Source organism: Athene noctua, chromosome 3 (genome assembly GCF_965140245.1).
Source record: "Athene noctua chromosome 3, bAthNoc1.hap1.1, whole genome shotgun sequence".
NCBI classification, from domain to species: domain Eukaryota; kingdom Metazoa; phylum Chordata; class Aves; order Strigiformes; family Strigidae; genus Athene; species Athene noctua.
Window position 1 is genome coordinate 17,791,878 of NC_134039.1, and position 20,153 is coordinate 17,812,030.

Below are 20,153 nucleotides of genomic sequence, written 5' to 3' on the forward strand. Positions count from 1 at the left end.
AACAGGCTTAGAAGTAACAGTACAAGGATGGGGAAGCATGTTGTGTTACTTCACTAGAACACTCTCCCAGTATTTAGTAATCAGTAGCTCACAGATCTGAGCCAGTGGCAATGTTTTTGAATTTTTGGTGCATGAACCTTTGTAAACTTCAGCAGCCACAACATCCTGTGGAAAAAGCATCCCACAGTTTAAATTAGGTGTTATATGAAGGTAATGTCCAAGCATTGGAAAGTACCTTCTGGTTAGAGAGTTTCAGAACTGTAATTAATGCTTCTCCCAGGATATATACAGATGGATATCAGCACAGTTAAGTGGAAGAGACATTAATCTTAAACTCACTATTAAATTTATCATGGCTTAATGAGTTTACTGTATCAACTCGGTTACAGCAAGTCTGTGGTTTTAGCCAGCAGCAAAAACATGCTGATGCTCCTTAATGTAGCCTCTTGTGCAGAAGAGTTGAGCTGTTGCTGTAATTGCATTTGTCACAGATTCTGGGTGTGTGCATGGACCACTGTCATGGTTCAGCTGACATCAGAACCTGTATTAGGTTGTCTTAACTTGATTAGTGTGAGCCCTTACGGAATTTAGTTTCAAGTGTCCTTGCAATGAGAAGTCAGAACAGGCATTCATGGCTAATAAGCCAAACCAATGCACCGTTAAGTTGTACACTGCTATAACTTCTGTAGGACATTCTCAGTATCATGCAAACAAGAAATTACTTAGGCTTTCTCTTTGCGTTATGTGGAAAGTTGTAAAGCATGTGTATAAGGTGCAAAGTCTTAGCCAATAGCTGAATTTGCTAACGTTAGAAGAAAAAGTTGAGTTGTACTAGCATATAATTTGAATGTACACATATTTATCTGACAGTGTGTTTGGAACCATCTTTTTTGAAGACTATTTTCATTCTTGTCTCTGACATTGAATAATGTGAGTTACTTCTTGCTTGCAGATGGAATAGCCTGAAGTAAAAGTCCATAACTGATTATGATCTATAATTCTTTCTGTACATTTGCTCAGCTAAATAGGAAGTATTTGGATGAGTCAAAGTGTTTAATTTTAGAATTTTGAAAATAAAAAGGTTAAAGTACACTCATTCTCTCCTGTTTTTTCAGGCATTCTTATCATGTGTCTTCTTTTTTGTTTTGTTTTTTTTTTTTTTTTTATTTGCTTTCATCCTTATGGCAAAAGTATCTGTTTCTTTTGTTTTGGCTCACTACAAATATTTAGCTTTCTTGTCTTTGGTGTCTTCTCTCTTCCCAGTGTCCTAAAATGCTGCCACAGAGATTTGTTTTTGCCATTTAGGCCTTGTTGTTTGATCTTGAACTGCATCACTTTCTCTGCCTTATATGGTCTTCTGCTTTTTTGACTTTTGTACCAGCCTGTTCCTGTCCCCTGTGATTTCTTGTTTTTAATACTGTGGTATCTAAATTTTTTTCTTAAAGGTTGAATAATTGATGCTTTAGATGGATCATCCCAAAACACTCTGCTGTCAAAAGTACCAGTATTAGCTTGCCAAACAGCCTTTATTACGTGACATACTGCAGTGTTCGAAATAATATGGAAAAAACATTATGCTATATAGCTTCCTCTGGCTCATATAAGCCTCAGCATAGCTGTTGCTCAAATGCCAACTAGGATTCACTTTTCTGCTCTACTGTACTTTCTGGCTACATGCAACTGCCTCAGTAGAGATGACTTATTAGTTCAAAAGCATAGCTTTCCTCTGGTTTTGAAGAGGCTGTTTATATGACAGTGATATAAGGTTATTGTTCTTCTGTAGATGGCAGTAGTACTTGGGCACACAAGCTAAACATAGCCTTGTAAAAGGACTCAGATGGTTCCCACTACATTAGTATTCTAGTGGCTAAATGCAACCACGTTGAAGCTGGTGGTAACAATCAGGAATTCCTATGCTGAAGAAGGAAAGTGAATGAGAGCTATATAGTGTCCTGATGGTAGAACAACCATGGTCATTTAATATGCCTTTAGAAATCTGCTTTTAAATATCTCTACTTATGACAAGCTCAAGCTAATCATATTGACTTTCCTGAATATCATTATGTAGATGTATTCTAATAAATACAATACTTCTGCAATATTTACTGGGCCTAAGACTTTTGAGGTATTAGTGTAAAAATGTGTATGTTTTTATCCTGTGATAAATGCATTGTTTACTTTTCCTGTTGCTTCCTATTACCTTATTTATATCATCGCAACTCTTTCATTTATATAAAATCTGCCCCAAACTCTCCTGTACAAGATTCCTTTTGTTCTACCTACTTGTATGTCTTTCTGCTCCACTCATAGGAGGAAGCAGTTCGAGCTCTTAAGAGGTAGTAGCTGGTTTTGAATTATTTTAATAGCCTTTTCTGAGGAGATAATGTGGAAGCATACCATTGTATTGTTCAGAATTATTTTCCATCTCCCCCACAGCTTGCGTTGTATACTATGTATTTCTCATTTTGATGGGCCAAAATATTGGTCCCCTTCAGAAATACTGCATCTTCATGGAAAAAAAAAAAAAGGAGGTGATACTAAGAAATCAAATTTAGTGCTAAAAGTTTTTTCTGAGGCCTTTGTCCCTGGCACTAGTAATCTACCTGAGTGGTTGCATAGCTGTGAACTAAAAATTACATTAAAGGTCCTACTTTCTGTAAACCGTAACATTCACTGAATACACATAGCAAGGATTTATTAGCTGTATTGAGCATGCTTCCAAAATAATAATAAAATTGCATCCTTCTGCCAGCTTTATAATAATGCTTATGAGAAGATCTGGATCATATAAAATCAATATCCGTTTACACTTGAACCTCTCAGTCTGTATTCTATCCCATAACTGTGCTCTGTCCTAGAGTGCATATATGTTCTTAGATTATTCACTCTTCCAAGGATCTGTTCCAAAAAAGAGATGCACATCTTGCTATCTTGTTTAAACATGCAAGTAGTGTGGTGGTAGATTAATGGTGTACCTTCTATAACTTAGAGAAATAGTGACTGTTTATCTGAATGTTAAGGATTTGGTTGTGAGAAAAGAATTAGGCAAGCTGCATAATTCTTCTCATGCTTTCAGCAGTTTAAACTTTTTTCCTTTCTTTAGTTTACATACACTGTGTATGTGCTGATAAGGCATTTTTCAGGAGGTGCTTCCCTCCTGTAGCATGCTGGATTGCCTAGCCTGTGGGACAGCATCTAGAGTTTGTGTCTTAACTGCCTTTGTAATTCCAGCAGCAATGATTCCTAAACAAGTCTCTCTTACTGTGGCTTTGTTAAGATGACACAATCAAATGCATGTGACTTCTTATAACCTAATGAATGGGCTCTTTATGCAGCCCTAAAAACCTGTGCTTGACTCTTTAGTTTTATGCTTTAACCTGTCAGTGACAGGAGGTAAACAAAAGAACCGTTTTCTTTGCCTTTATTCCAGTCCTCAGGCTTTCATGTTCCTGAATGATGATTCCTTTCATGCAGTTGAGCTGCTTTGTGCAGTTGTCCTTTGTGGCACTGCAGTACGCCTATGAAGTGGAGACTAGTTGCTCTAAAGTGTATGATAACCTACAGTGAGGGTTTGGGAGGAGGTATGTGTAGATCTCAAGTCATCTGAATGGACAGAAGAAATTTGGGCAAATACTCATCTGGAGTGCTTCTCAGGGAGCATGGGTTTTGACTTCAAGTGGAACTTACTTGACCACTGACAAATTTCACAATACCTACATGTAGCTACAAGAGTCTTTCTAGAGCATAGATACTGAACTGACTTGAAGGAGAGAGGCAGAAGGATGTACGAGATTCCCAGGTACAAAAGAAAAGTTTTAGAATAATTGAAGGCGAGCAAATGACTCGAGGCTTTTAGCTTGAATCATAGAACTTATTCGAAGCCCTTCTGTTACAGAAGTGTGTACATATTATCTACAGAAACAGACTATAATAATAGTTTTGGCATTGACAGAAGGGTGCGTATAAAATGTCTTTATATGGTGCATGCTATCTGAGTGAAAAAGATTTAGGTGAAGTCTTGAAGGCCAAAGTTAGACATTTGAGTCTTAATAGTCTTTCTGTAGCTGATATTCAGAAATTCTGATTGCCTTAGATTTTTTCCTTTATAGATTTACTTGCAAGTGTCTTGCTCAGTTTGAAACCATGTAGCTTTATTTTCAGTGTAGCATTTTACTGTTGGTACTTTGAAGTTATGATTAAAAACTTGGCATCTACTTATGTATTTGCCTTCTTCCTGCATTGTATTATAGGTTTCATTGGTAGAAATTGTCCTCTGAGTGTGTATGGGAGAGGTCTGGTATAACAACAGAATTCAAGGTCTCACCAAAACGTGTTTGCCTTTCTTTTAAAGCAGTTTATGTTAAAAATTTGTTATTCTGTAGACTTCTTTATCACCTATTCATTTGCAACTCTCAGGAGAGAATGTTATGTCTTTGAAAGCATGTGAATTGGCATTTTACTTCAGATCAAAAGATCTTAACATCTGAGTTTCCCCTTCATTTACTGTTCTAAGCACTGGAAGTAATGCGTATTTTACTCAGACTGCTAGTCACTGAATTAAGTGCTTGACTCTAGTATCTTGACTTGTTTTTTTTTTTTCTTCTCTGTACAACAAAGCATTTTTGGATACACAGAGCAGAGTATTTCCAAGTATTCCCACTTAAAACAGTATGAAGACATGTGATATGTCTATGGAGATGGTTTCCAGGCTCCACAGGCTTCAGCTGGTTGAATGCTGATACATCCTTCATTAACAGTTGATGTGCCTGGTTTATTAACAGGCTTTTAGAGCTTGAGTGTCTGCAGAAAAGACAGAAACTGGTGACCTAGTCAACCAGAAGGGTCATTATGTGGGAAATGGCCATGTCTCTGCATCTGCCCTGTCTCCCAGAAAAGTCTCATGTGAGTTAACAAGAAAGTTGTAATAGGTTATGGCTTATTGGTTTGCAACTGGGTTCAACTGTCTCCTATTAGTCTGGAGAGTCTTAGCTCTTTGAGAGAAGTGTTGGTGCTCTGCTGAGTTTGCTGCCTGCCAGCTGGTTTTGTAACCATTGCTTGCTGTGCTATGTGTTGAAACTAGGAGAGGGAGGGAGTGCTTTTGTTTATAATTCACTGGCACAGCTGTTTCCCTGGACAAGGGTTAGATTCCACAGTTTTTGCCTTTGTTCTCCTAGAGATTGTATCTGCCTTATTTGGACAGCAATGGGGAACGTGATGGCCTTTCACAGTGATACAGGAGAAAATAGTGTTGTAGTGGTGGGTTAACTTGCGCCTTACTCTGTTTTAGATTGACTGACTCTGCTCTTAAGTTCAGCAGTACACTTTCAGTCTCTTTGTTTATTTTTTTATCAGAACTTTTTTTTCTGTAAACCAAGCATGCTTGTTTTCTTTTTCTGCTGTCAGGTTTTTAACAATGACAGAGGACTAGAAAATGGCACATGAGAATCATCTGTACTAGAAGCTAATTTCTACAGGCTTTTCCCCAAAGTGTGCTGAGGAACACAATGTGGACATTGATGTCTTTGGTCCTTATCAAGTACTCAACGTTGATAGAAAATCAGTAGTTGCTACTGCTTAGAGATTCAACAGACCATTTTCATCTGAAGATATTTAAGAAGGGAGCTAGTTCTAATAAGGGTGTATTAGCAAAGTCGCTGAAGCCAAAATGTGACTTTGTCCTAGGACTATTTCCTAAACGAGTGTTAAATATTAGTGCTTGTTTTTAATGAGTGCCAGCAAGCAGTCACCCATGACCAGTTGTATAAAACTGTTTCCAAGTGCTGTATTAAATGGAGTGTAACTTTTATAAGAAGGTGACCTACAAAGGAAAAATACTAAACTCCAGGAACCTTCAAATACTTAGCATTTTGACCAATAGACTGAAAGGGTCTTTGGCACAGCACTAATGAAAGACTCTTTTTTTTGGTCCTGTGACAGCAAAACCATCTTTGCACACGCTGCTTAGAGAGTGAATGTAGTTAGCTTTTTGGAAACTGTGGTGTGTCTGTGTTTACAAGCCTGTCATATTAAGAGAGAATGTAAACTCTAAATGACAAAGCTGTTGTTTTAGAATAACTTGGTATATGCAAAAGTTAGGAGAAGTCAGGGAAAGTTTTAAGGTGCTGTGCTTTTCCAGTTAATTACTTACAATCCAAAAAACATAAACTGACGAAATTCTGAAAAATGTACAACAGTCTCTTAGGAGAAATGGCTTGGCATTACACCACCTACTGCTGCTTTCTTTTTACAAAAGACCAGTTGATAAAAGGTCAGTTGACAGAACAGGCACAGAAGAGTTGCTGAAAAAAAGCAATCTGGCTAGCTGAAAAGGATGTTACAGGACTGCAATTAGAAAAATAACATACAAGGCCATAATATAAAAATGCATCTCGGCCATTATGCTGAATGCTCTCAAGTTACTGAATCTGGCATGCTGCCCCAAGAAACATTAAATGACTTGAATGTCATGTTAAACACTGTTAATCATTCATCTGATGAGATCAAGATAAACAAGAGCAAAAACTCCAAGTCGTGTCTAGACTTTCTGACTTCAGTTTAATATGGGGGATAACAGTGGTATTGTAAATGCAGTGACATATGTTTTCTTACTTGTATTTTAAGAAGAGAATTGTATATAAGTACTGAGTTGTATAATATCCTATGATTCAGTGTTAATCAAGATATTTACTTTTTCTGAACTTGCCTATGTTACAATGATGTACCAAGGCAGAGTTCTGTTAGGACACAGATCAAAAGACCAGGGGAGCATCTCTCAACAGCTGAAGGAAGCAGCAAGAATGTTAGAAGAGATTCAGACTGCATCACACTTTGGCAGTTCCTGTGATGGTAGCTTTAGGGCACTGGTGTCATCTTGATAGAGAATTGCCAATCACAGACAGTTGAGCTTTGAGACATGGGACTTCATTAACTCCAGAACTTAATACTACCTAGTTATGTGCATGGTCAGTTAGGCCCTTGAGTAACTGAGTGATGGCTCTGTTTAAAAAGGAACCATACCATAGAATGAGTTCTGCCCTTTCTGGGGTTTAGGATACTTGTATTGCAGTTACTAGTGTTACTGGTTAATGTGTGCACTTCTGGTTCTGCATTAAATACCATACATGCAACCAGTGAAAATTTTAAGTTTCTGAAAGTGCAGTCCTGAAAGATGCTGGAGGTTTCATGAATACAGCAGTCTATTGAAGTGATCATTAGTTTAACTTCCCTTAATCCATGCCTAGCTAAGTTCTTGGGCTCCTTTCTGACTGGTGAACACTACAAAAAGGGGGACTGGAGATCATTTGACATCCAGCTGATAAGTGTTGAAAAGAAACTTGGCCTTGCACATGGTCCACAGAAAGTATTCTGCAGTGGATCTCAGTAAAATGGGAGATGATGCTCCCTTTGTTTCTGTTGCACTAGCTTGAACTCCTTAAAATCCCTTGGTTACCTGAACCAACTTTATTATCAAACAGGAAGCTCACCTAGCAAAAAATATGAGGATCGGAGGGAGTGCCAGAAGCAATGTAAAGGCAGGTGGGGGTGAGGGACAAGAAACTTACTCTGCTTTTGTCAGATTCAAGTCTGATTGATGTTTCAGTTTGCACACTCTAATGAACATAGATTAATGATGTTTTCTAGCAAAACTGCAGTCTGAAGTGATGAACAAGAACTTGCTTGTCACCTGTGCAAGTATCGGGCTGTTCCGAAATTAATTGCCGATTTCAACCTGTATGTTTGAAGTGGCATATCTCAGCTCAACCCATTTTTGCCAACGAGAAACGAGCATATTTATTCCGGTTGCTTAAAATTGGAGGCGATGAAGTCATCGAAGGCAGTTTTGGCCTCCCCTTGGTTTCTGAAGCATCTCCCGCACAGGAAGCTGTCGAGATGCTTGAAGAAGTGATAGTGAGGGGGCGAGAGGTCTGGTGAGTACGGTGGATGAGGCAGAGTTTCATAGCCCAGCTCGTTCAACCTTTGCAGCATCGAAAGTGCAACATGTGGCCGCACGTTATCATGGAGAAGGATTGGACCCTTTCTGTTGACCAGCGCTGGGCGCAGCCATTGAAGTTTCTGGCGCATTTCATTGATTTGCTGGACGTACTTTGCTGCTGTGATCATTTCACCCGGATTCAGGAAGCTGTGATGGATTAAACCAGCAGCAGACCACCAGACAGTCAGCATGACCTTGTTTTAGTGCAGATTTGGCTTTGGGAAGTGCTGCAGAGCTTCATCACAGTCCAACCACTGAGCTGATCATTGCCGGTTATCGTAGAGCATCCATTTCTCATTGCACATCACAATTCGGTCAAGAAATGGGTCATTCCGGTTGTGAAAAAGAAGCGACGACAACACTTCAAAACAGTGATTTCTGTGGTTCTCATTCAGTTCGTGTGGCACCCATTTGTTGAGCTTCTTTGACTTTCCAATCTTCTTCAGATTCTCAGAAACAGTTGATGTGCTTACCCCGAGTTCTTTGGCAAGTTTTCGAACAGTTGTGCATGTATCTGCTTCCACCAGAGCCTTCAATTCATCGTTGTCAATAGCAGAAGGATGTCCGCAACCTTCTTGATCTTCAAGGTCGAAATCACCACGTCAAAATTTTTGGAACCAAAGTTGCACTGTCTGTTCATTAACACTTCCCTGGCCATATACCTCACTGATGTTTTGAGCAGCTTGCACTGCATTACGTCCAAGTTTGAACTCGTAGAAGTAGATCTGTCGAAATTGCTGTTGACATCTGAACTTCCAACCTCCAAAATTTGTCAAAAATGCAGTTTATATTATAATTTAATTATACAGCGTGAAAGTTCATAAATGAGCTTTTCAAAAATATATAACAGTACACCAGTCGAGAAGGTGCTATTCCTGAAACATATACAAGGAAAATCACATTACAAAATGGAAATTAATTTCCAAACAGCCTAATAGTAGTCATGTACAAACTCTCAAACTTTCTAGACATCTTTCAACTGACATCAAGAAACTATAGACTTCAGGAAACTACACTTACCACTTGAAGTACAGAGAATACAACTTTCTCAAAAGTGGGAAAAGATTTCTGGAATCTTTTTCTACCGTTGTGACTTGATTTCTGACATGCCTCAGTAAAGGCATTAATAAACCACGCACGTGTTAACAGATTTGAGAGTGATAGTATAAAAACTGTTAATCTATGCGAGAAGGTTAAACTATTGCAGTAGACAAGAGAAGTATATTACGCTTACTACAGCGGGTTTTACTGCAGTTTTCTCTGTAACAGGGTCTTTAACTATGTGATCTGACTTCTGGACTGTATTCAGGCAACAAAGTCTTCTACTAAATGTAAACTTCTTAAACTTTTGTGCCATTGCTATAAAAGACTGAGATTTTAATGTTTAAACTTATTTAATGATGGGTACTGTGCAACTAAGCTCTTGGGTTTCTTGCTTTTTTTGCTTTGCTGCTTTAAGTCTTGGCTTTGGCATTAAACCTTTTCTATTCCTACCAAAGTACACTCAGAAATTCTTGTTTAGAAGATGATCTGTTCCTGTAAGTGTGTTGCCTGGAACTCTGTACAAAGTGGTATCATTAAGTCTGATTTCTACCTCTTTCTTTTACCTTCTTTTCTATCACTGTTATCACAAAAGAATCTGGAAAGCTTCTTAAAATAAAGTGAATATGGATAAACCAGTAAAACTGTTTTCTTCCTGTCGTCACTTGGCCTTCAGGTTTAGCTTATTCTCTGGTACTATTATTCAACTTGGCATGTGTTTATACTTCTGTACTTATAGATACTCATTAGGTAACTGTACTGTGTTTGATAGCTTTAGCACTATGAATTTGCAAAGGGATTAAGGTTAAAATTGGAAGGGTTTTTTGTCATTACCATAGAATTAAGTGTCCAGACCCTCTAGAGTGTAGGTACACAGAAGCCATGATTTCTGATTTATATGAAAGACTGATTCTATGCATTGCTGCATATGTGCAGCAGAATAATGACAGCTGATGATTGCAAAAAGTTTGCTTGTTACAAGCGAATGAGGGGTTTTAAGATACTCTTAAATGCTCTAAAGATTTCACATAATTACTTAGTCAAAATTTAAGATTGCTTTTAAAAGAAATTGGGTAAATTTGGTGACATTAAAGAACATCTGAATCATTAACTGAGTGAAAAGCCTTTTGGCCAACGATCTAGAAAGTACAAAGGCAAAAACTACTCTGGAAGCACTTGGTTCAGAATATACCATACTTCATTAAAAGTATTAGAGTTTTGTTCTGGGTTATGATTTCTTGCACAGTCTCAGGCAAGTAAGATTATTTACTCAATGTGTTCCCCATTTTAAAAGGTGATTCTGTGGGCAGAATTTAGAAATAGTTCAAAACAGGTCCTAAAGCATATGCTTGTCTTATGTTCTAGAATTATTCTTGAATCTCTAATACAGTCAGCCAAAGAAAAGAGAATATTGGAATCCTAAGATACAAAGGAACTTGTCACAGTGGAAATTTTACAACAATATGCCTTCTGAACAGAAAAGTTGTAATTTTTTTTTCCCTTCAGTCACTGTCTGAAGATTTGAAGGTCAATAGACTCCTTCAGATTTCCAAATGAAAATTGGCATTGGTGTTGCACTCCAACTATAGATTTCCAGCTTCCAGGACAGTTTACTGTTCTTTCTAATGGGACGTTACAGGAAGGAGAGAGGACAGACATTCTAGAACGGACCTCATTTTTTGCCTCCTTAGCGAGAAAAGGACTAAGAAGCTGAGCTTTAGCTTTTTTCCTTGAATGCTAATTTTGCAGTTTAATGGCAGGAAGGAGATAGTAAAATCAATTCCATTTTCTGGCACTAATCTGGACTGTATATATGATATGAATTCTTTTTATCACTAAAAGAAGCTCAGTAATGATTTGTTTGTAGGCACATTGCCAAAATGCAGAGATTTTGGACTAGTTCATAAATAGCTGTGCTCTTCAAGCTTTACAGTCTGTTCAAATTTAAACCTTCCCATCATTCTAGAAATGGAAGTATGTGGAGAGGGGGAAATGAACATTTTTTTGGCTTTGAGTCACTGGGCAGACTGCAATGAATACAGGCTTTGATTCCATAAGGGACCTTTTTTCCTTCAGTCCACCCAGTTTTATACATTGAGGATTACTAATTGTTCACCCCATTCCAGCTGGTCATTGTGAGGTACTAGGAAAGGGAATTCTACAGTAGCTAAAAGGCATAGCAGTGCTTCTTGTATCAAGTACATTGGAACTTAAACACCAGCCTTGCTTTTCTGTAAGGCGTCTTCTTGGAAACAAGATTTCTTTGGTTTGTAAGACTGTGCAGATGAGCCAGATATCTTATCCAGACTGCCATGGCAGGGCTTGGACTAGATGATCTTTAAAGGTCCCTTCCAATGCAAAACAATCTATGTTTCTGTGACCTTGAGTTAATTATTTATAATGCTGAAAACTGAGAATCCTAAACAGAGATATTAGTAGAAAAAGACAGTAAAATGGACAGTGTGGGAAATAATGTCAGTGAATGTTGCAGAGTCAGAATGAAGCCAAATTTGTGTTAATGTGCCTTCTGGTCCAACAGGACATGTGCCTATTTTAGATGGATATTAATCCTATTTACATCTTGATGTTGCCTGATGCCTTTCTCAATAGAGTTAATGGGATAATCTAGGCAGTGAGAGTGTATTTAATACTGTCTTATACTGCTGTAGGATCTGGCTAGAGCTGATCAATATTTATATCGATCATCTGATTTAAATATAAAATCATTGCCCAGACTTGCTCAGAGGGGTGTTGACTAGAATAATAAATGAAGGTGAGTAAACAGTACAGGGGACACAGATATGTACAAGATCCATTTAGTCAATCAAGTTGTTAGTGTGGACAAATATGAAATCATACATAAAACGTGAAGGATATATACTATGCATTACATAGCAAAAATCTCCATTCTGGATAAACAAAATTGGGTCAAGAACTACATGGTGGGGGGGACCTCTTTAAAAGATGAAGCTTCAGTGCCTACTGCAAGACTTGGGTACAGAAGCATGTATTAGCATGTCATTTCTCTCAAAAAAAAAAAAAACCCAAAATATTAAAGAATTTAGATAGCTCACTGCAGGTTGGAAGAAGTCTCCTTTTGTTTATTAAAAAAAAAAAATAAAATCAATGTTTTAAGCAACTTGTTCAGTTCACTTTTGAGGGAAATAGTTAATAAGGCCTTACCTTAAGAGAATCTCTAATGTGGGACAAATGCACATTAACAAAGTTGTTAACCTTGATAACCTTGTTATCCTTGATAACCTTGATAGGGGAATAGGAAGGAGAAAAAGTGTTGTGGCTTGTAATATGGAGGAGGCCAGTCTTTACAGATTGTGGGGCTTTCTTGGCTTGGTTACGAGGTGCATGGCAGCTTTGTACATCAAGCCTGAAGGGTACAAAAGCTTCATTCTCTTTTCTAGCTTTCTCATACTTGTTTACCTTGGAAGTTGAAACATTGAATGGAGTCTCTGATGGGTCATGAACATTGTAGTAAGCAAACAGGAATGTAGAACTGTTGTGGCCCCCCTGCTTTTTTTCCTACATGTAAAGCTAGAGTGTATTATATTATGTAAATGATGTGATAAGTCAACATAGGTTAGACAACTACCAAACCTCATGCCTATAAAGTTAGTGGTGATGCGTACCAGCTGAATATCCAGGCTTAAGGTTTTTTGGTTTTGTTTTCATAATTCTCTTGGTACAACTTGGTGATATGGATGTTTCTCTTTACTTGAATTTTGCTTAAAACTGATGTCTGTTACTGCTTTTGTTTGATAACTTGCCTTTGTCTAACTGGCAAAAGTTTCATACCGGTTTCTGAAATACCTTGAAAGTCAAACAAATAAGTAGATGTACATTACTGGATTATGAGCTGAACAGAAGTGTCAGTTAAGCAGAATAGATCTTCAGATTTGAACTAAAAGTTGAGATGAAGCACTTAGAACAAGGTAAATGGATTCCTCTTCTTAGCTTGCCTTTTATTATCCTAAAATGCCAGATATGTTATAGAAGCATTAAGGCAGGCATAGTGACATTGAAACATAAAATAGGAAGTAATCCTTCCCTAGAGGTGGATAGGCTGCAAGCCTCAGACTCCGTATCTGGGCTTTAATGAAGCATAACTTAAAGAAGAACACTGCTTTCTTCCAGACCTGGTAAAAACATGTGCAAAATAGATAATGGATTAGACATCTGAGTTGTTCTCAGATATCTAAGAATGTAATAATTTTTTTGCTAGTTCTTTTGAATTCTTTCCTCAGCGCTGTGCAGGGAAAGAACACTTACTTGTCAAGACCTCAAATCATAGTTTTGCATGTAAAACAATGTCATCTTTCTCTGTTCATCTTTCTACAAAGCATTTTCTCTGTGTTTTTTGGTTTTTTTCCCCAGCAGTGTTCTGAGGATTATAAAGACAATGATGAGTCACCTCAAGAAGACGAAGGGTTTATGGGTATGTCACCTCTTCTACAAGCCCACCATGCCATGGAGAGAATGGAAGAATTCGTGTGTAAGGTAAGAACATGTGGAAACTGCTGAAGTAGCTTCCTTTTTTAGAAAGCTCCAGTGGGCAACAGACTATACTTGCAGCAACTGTGCTGCTAATGTGAGGGAGAGCAGGTACACGCTGTCCCTGAATGAGCATCTCTTGTTATAACTAGTAACACTGCAGCTTCTCAGGATCTCAGTCTGTCATAAATGAGTAACTGGTAAAGCACGGAACAATAGGGATTACAAATGAGATTCTAAAACTGATCATGCAACTGAGGAGTCTCTCCTGAGAAATACCTCTGAGTGCGAATCAGAATAGAAGCCTTCTGGTTCAAGGCACTTTAATTTAGATGGTCAATTTTTCCCTACGTATCTTCAGATTTGCAAATATTTTGTTTTTCCAGCACCATTTGCATCCATTGTAGAATAAGCTTTGTCCCTTACTTGAAAAGAAAACAAGGCTATATTAAGACTATATCTAAACAAATCCATTGTAGATTTTGTAATTACTGACCTTATCTCAATTTTTGCTACTTTTTAGAGCCATGGGGCTGTAGCAGTCTCTGGCCCTCCTTGCTTGGTGAAAGGAGTACTGACCCTTTATATACTTGTTCCTGCTGGGTTTATGAACTTTTTTTTTTTACAGAGGACACTTGTTAGTTGGTGCTCTTTTGTGTGGGTGTTGTTTTGTTGTTTGGGTTTTTTTTTGTGCTTTTTTATTTTTACTATGCATCTTTTCCCCTTTTTAGATGTTCTGTAAGGTGGACTGTGTAAAATTAATTCCCTCCTGCTATTCCTACCTCAATTCAAATTTTGGTTCATGAAGTAAACCAGTTACTTTCTTATTTAATGTATTTAAGGACCAGTCTAACTGGGTTGGTTATTCTGATTAGTTTTGTTTTCGTGAAAGATTGTGAATTGATTTTAAAACTCTGGGCTCTTGTTGTTGAAACTGAAATAAGAATGTAGCTTTTTAAACTTAGTGTTTCAGGATTCTTCAGGCTCACTCCTGTGTTACTAGCCAGACGACAAATGCAAGGAACACTGCAGAAACAACCCCGGTACATAAAGCAATTCTCTGATACCCCTCTGCTTAGCAGTGGTGCCTCTGATGCCAGACTGAAGACCGCATGTATCTTAAGTTACTGAAGCAGTGCTAAGAACACCTGTGCACACTTTTTTTCGTTTGGAACCACCTTCAAGAATAGATGTGTGCACATACACTTTCTCCCCCTTTAAAGAAGAAATCTGATGGAATTGAGAATCATGGATTTGTTGCCTTAACTGGTCTGTCACCATTTATTTTGGGAGTGTGGAAGCATTTTCTTCCAACCTGGATAATGGATTGGACACTTCTCACTGTATTCTTCCCACTTCATGCTTTCTGGCCCATATTAGTGCTGATGGGTAGCTTTATTGCTAGACTGCCCCAAATGCTACTAGATATGTAGTCACATTGGCTTGTGATTGGAAGAACAGGCTATTATGTATTCATTTCTTGGAGAGAATTCGGTGTAGGCTGCTTCAATTAAATAGAAAGGATGATCTCTGAAAATAACAGAACATGGAAACAAATGAAATGCTTTCCCTTCATTAGCCGTAAAAAAGGTTTTCAGACTTCTGCCACACATCAGTGGAACTCAAGTACCTGCATTTAACTAAAATCTTCTAACTTCTAGGTATGGGAGGGCCGATGGAGAGTCATTCCCCATGACGTTCTGCCTGACTGGCTGAAGGACAACGACTACCTGTTGCATGGACACAGACCACCCATGCCTTCCTTCCGGGCTTGTTTCAAGAGTATCTTCAGAATACATACAGAGACTGGTAACATCTGGACACATCTTCTAGGTATTTTCAGCTTACTCTAACATGAATTGGCTTCATTGCTCTCTTTCTTTGAGAGCAAGATAGAAAGCAGGGTGTGGTGGTCGGTGTTATCATTCTACTAGTAACCTGTTAAATTAACAGGTTGGTATCCCTCTTTTAATTTTACCCACCAGGTTTGGATGGGACTTCCTTATTATGACATTCAACATGAATGAATAAAATATTTCCTAATCATTAATAAATTACTGGTAGATTTTTTTTTTTAATTACTAAGTGTGTAGGTGTTAATTGAGATTGCATTTCTTGCCACAGGAACACACTTGTATGAGTGGTTCTCAACTTGGAAGGAGTCTTGAAGGGAAAGGGTTTCTTTGAACTATGCCCTTCTCTTTATATTTTGCAGCAGATTTTTTTCTATTGTTCTAGAATGTTCAACTAGCTGTCAGGCATCTTGCAAAACAAGGAAAAATACAGAATCCATGCAAGTCTGTGTTGCATCAGTGTGAGACAAATGTGGTTGGAATGCATAACTGAAATAGGGCAGTACTTTATTCTGCATGTGTGTGTCTGGTTGTCATGCAGCTCCTATGTTTAGAGCTTCTGTACATAATGTCATGCTTTTAGAAAGAAAAGCTTTTGGTATGCATGAACTTGACACCTTTCTGCCTTACTGTTTTTCAGGATGTGTGTTCTTCCTTTGTCTGGGAATCTTCTACATGTTCCGGCCAAACATGTCCTTTGTAGCACCTGTGCAGGAGAAAGTGGTTGTTGGATTGTTCTTCTTGGGAGCCATACTCTGCCTCTCCTTCTCATGGCTCTTCCACACAGTTTATTGCCACTCAGAAGGTGTTTCCCGGCTCTTCTCCAAGTAAGTGCCTAGAGGACAGGGTAATAGCAAACAGGTGGGAAAACAGGGTTGGGGTTTATGCCTGGAGCCCCAGTGTAGGGGTGGTTTGTTGCATGACCGCGTGTACTTTGGAACAGAGTTAATCAGAGATTCGATGCAGCTACTTCTAATTATTGTTTGTTTCAGCATGAGTTTTTGTGCTGTCGTTTTAGTCTTAAAATTCCTGCATTTTCAGCTGTTTGGCAGGAATGTGCATGCATCTTGCTGCTGTAAGTAATATACCTAGAGCTTAGTTGCAAGACTTTGAATTTTTAATGCAACTGTCACTTCTTGTTCAACTGTTCTGAGTAACTTTGAATCTTAAATTTACATAAGACAGCTCCACAATGTGTATTATGATGTCTTGGTCTTCTGGCTTTACTACATGTTCTTTTTTGGCTGGCTGCTAAATATTTCATATTTCTTAAGATTACTCAGCCTAGGGTTGTGTAATCTGCAAGACCACCTCTAAAGTAACCCAGCAATTAAAATCCCCTATTGTAAAATTAACTGCATCTTTTGTTAGGAGCATTTTGCCAGGGTGTGGTGAAAAGCAATGGCTGTAGGAATTCCTTTTTTTCACTGGTTTGTAGAAAAACATTGTGGTTGAAAAATTGTGCCATTATTCCCCAGTGGTCACTTAAGCTGATGCCTGACTCACGCTTGTCAGATACTAAAGTGCTTGTGCTCCCAGAACATACTGAGTGCCCTTTTTTTGTGTGTTCAGAGGACTCTTGTGCTGCTTTTTCCTCATCTGAAGCTTAAATCTGAGTTTTCTTCAGAAAGCTTTGGTGTAAAGGCTGCTGTATGCCTTGCTGATGACTGTCCAAAAATGGCCTTAGTAGCCACCTATCAAGGTAATCCATTACTGTAGGAGGGCATTGGTGGAAGAGTTGCCATCAGGAAGTAAGTTGCAATAGTAAGGATGACTTCATTTTGCAGTGGGATGTAGACAGTTGGTCTACTAAAGAAGAGTGTTGGTATTGGCATGAGGACTTCCAAAGGTTCACATTTCTTATCAAACTGATTTTTGTTTCCTTCTAGGCTGGATTATTCTGGCATTGCACTTCTCATAATGGGCAGCTTTGTACCATGGTTGTACTACTCCTTTTATTGCAACCCTCAGCCTTGCTTCATCTACTTGATTGTGATTTGTGTCCTGGGCATCGCAGCCATAATTGTCTCACAATGGGACATGTTTGCAACCCCTGAATACCGGGGTGTAAGGGCAGGTAAGACCTGAAGTTAACTGTTTTGCTTCTTGGCTACTTTTCCTTCTTCCTACTTGCCACTTGGAAAAACCATCTTGGAAAGACTTCGGACAGCTTAATTTTACAGAGAGCTAATATTCTTGGATTGGGAGCTTGATGGGTTTTCTTTCGGCATTTATTATAGCCAGCTGAATGCACAGATAAGGGCTGGTGCAAGTCCTTGGAAGTGCATTCCTGAAATGGGCAGTAACACATGCAGTAGGAAAAGTAGTGCAAAGCATTTCTAGCTATAGCTAGCAACTTTGTCCTCTCAAGAAATGACTGACTGCTTGGTGTGTGTATGTGTACTTCTACTGTTTGTCTTGGTTTTTAATACTAGGCTCAGACACTAGCAGATCACTGAATGATTGAATTAATCTGAATTATTTGTCTAGATAAAATACATATTTAAGACAAAAAGTCTAGCTTTTCTCTTCACATGATCAAAAGAACAAAACCGGATCTGGTTTCATGTTCTGAGGTAGGAAGAAAGAGAAAGCTTTAGGGGGCAGCTATGGAATGTGCACACAGCTGGGTTGAATAGTAATATTTCTTGTTACTTAACCTGCACGTGCTGTCTGCAGTAAATCTAGATTTCCTGGACAAGCTATGGGCGTACCTTCAGAGAACTGAGCCTTTCAAACTTAAAATCTGTGGATGGGACATGATTATTCCCCCACGCACTTTTTTTTTTTACAAGATTTCTGTAGTTGTTGCTAAAATCTGAATGAATAAACCATGTTCTTGTATATGGCAGATCAGATGAGCCGCAGATGCTACTTTCCTGTTTCCTAGGCCTACTTGTACAGTATATAATAAATAATCTCTTTGTTGCCTCTCCTTGTTGGCTTGCTCTTGAGAGATTATGGTAAAGTGGGACACAGTTCATGTAGTCTCAGTGCCCTCTACAGTTCGAGATGTGTAACTGGCTTAACATCCATTAAAGCTGGCAGATGCAATCAGTAAATGAAGTATTTCAGTATCGGCTGGAACATACAACTAAGTAGCTTCTGGTATGTGAAGGAAGTCTGTGCATTCTTTAACTTCCTTTCCAATAAATCTCTTACGGGGACCTCCAGCTTCAAGAGTTGTCACCTTTCTGAGTTTTCCTTCCATAGCTTTTGTGTTTTCGTTGTCTCCCTTTACCGCCACTGTGTTCAAACCTGACTCTCCCACATTTTCTTTACCTCCCAGGAGTATTTCTAGGTCTGGGTCTTAGTGGGGTTATTCCCACCCTGCACTTTGTCATCTCTGAGGGGCTCCTGAAAGCAGCCACAATGGGGCAGATAGGCTGGCTGGCACTCATGGCATGCCTGTACATCACTGGTGCTGCACTATATGCTGCCCGCATCCCGGAGAGATTCTTCCCTGGCAAGTGTGACATCTGGGTGAGTCTACAGAATGACTGGATGAGGAGACAACATGAAAACTGGTTCCCCTTGAGGCTGGAGGATGTTGTGTAGATGTTTTCTTATTGCAAGTATTAAAACACTGCACCAGAAGCATAGGTCTTAAGTGGGCAAACAGCCGTGGGCTCTCTGAGCATGGCTACCTGATGCCTCTCTTGCTGAGTTGTCACAAACTAGCTAGTCTGAGGTAACTGATGGTGTGCAAATTCACCCCAGCACGTGTACTAGATAGCTTTAATAGCTGGGTAAGCAACTTTGCAAACCTTTTTGTGTGCGTGTATGTTGAGGATCCTGCAAACACACATCTTACGTTGCTTCTGTGCAGAATAGTGTGTGGTTATTTCTCTGATGTTTAGTGTGTTGTCTTTACCATGTATGGCTCATCTCGTGCAGCCAGTGAAAATGCTAGTTAGAGAAGGTAGACTTTGTAGGGATCTCTGGCTCAGAAGAAGGGAAAGTGGGGTGAGCAAGTGAGTGGGTGGGACAAGCTTGGTATGAGGAAAAGGACCATGAAGACTGTGGAGGGGAAATATGTGGGGAATACGTAAGAAAGTGAGTGGAGCAAGAGTAGAGATGAGAGGGAGCTGGACTTTTGGGAGTCCACTGTACTTCCACTAGGATAACTTAAGGCCCCTAAAGAAGACTAGAAGTGGGAATGAAGCTTGGATTGAGTGGCTTTTGCAATGCACCATTTTGCTAGTCTTGCTTAAATGGCTGAACAGAGCCTTGTTATGATAACGAGCTAGGCTCCAAAAGCACTGGTGTACTGCCAACTCTTTTCCAAGCTTCCTATGGAGCCTGCAAATACATATTTGTGGAAATTTTTCAAGAGCGTTATCCATATTGGTATGGCTTCCCTCAAACAAGGGCATGCTTTGCCACATAGCTCCCTCATGTTTTCATTCTGCTGTACTATGATCAGTAGCATCCTGGGCATTCATTCAGAACCTCTGGTTGTTTCTAGGTTTTAATACAATACCATTTTTTTTTCTGTTCTGTTTCTCTGTGGCAGAGAAATAAAATAATGTTCAAAATCCACTTGGTAAATCTTATGCCTGTGACTAGAGCAGAGTTAACATCTGTTAGCTGTATGAGAGCCCTTTTTATCAATAAACCACCAGTGTGTGTTGTGGAGGAACTAATTTTAAAAGTGTCCTGCTTAAGCCTTTCATCCAAAGCTCTGAAATGATCCTTGTCCCTTCACCAAGATGCGCTATAGCATTTATTTAGTATATTTGTTGATTAAGATGGCTGAA

General features: G+C 38.9%; 1 protein-coding gene across 2 annotated transcripts in view; it reads left to right on the top strand.

Annotated features, from left to right (window-relative positions):
• Positions 1 to 20,153, top strand: part of ADIPOR2 (adiponectin receptor 2) — a 47,190-nt gene that overhangs the window by 24,067 nt on the left and 2,970 nt on the right. Inside the window, exons 3-7 of one of the 2 annotated variants that reach the window (XM_074902141.1) lie at positions 13,424 to 13,546; positions 15,202 to 15,373; positions 16,034 to 16,220; positions 17,283 to 17,470; positions 18,683 to 18,876. In XM_074902141.1, the coding sequence (XP_074758242.1) occupies positions 13,424 to 13,546; positions 15,202 to 15,373; positions 16,034 to 16,220; positions 17,283 to 17,470; positions 18,683 to 18,876 (864 nt within the window). The remainder of the gene's footprint in view (positions 1 to 13,423; positions 13,547 to 15,201; positions 15,374 to 16,033; positions 16,221 to 17,282; positions 17,471 to 18,682; positions 18,877 to 20,153) is intronic. The other variant, XM_074902142.1, reaches the window with a different exon arrangement.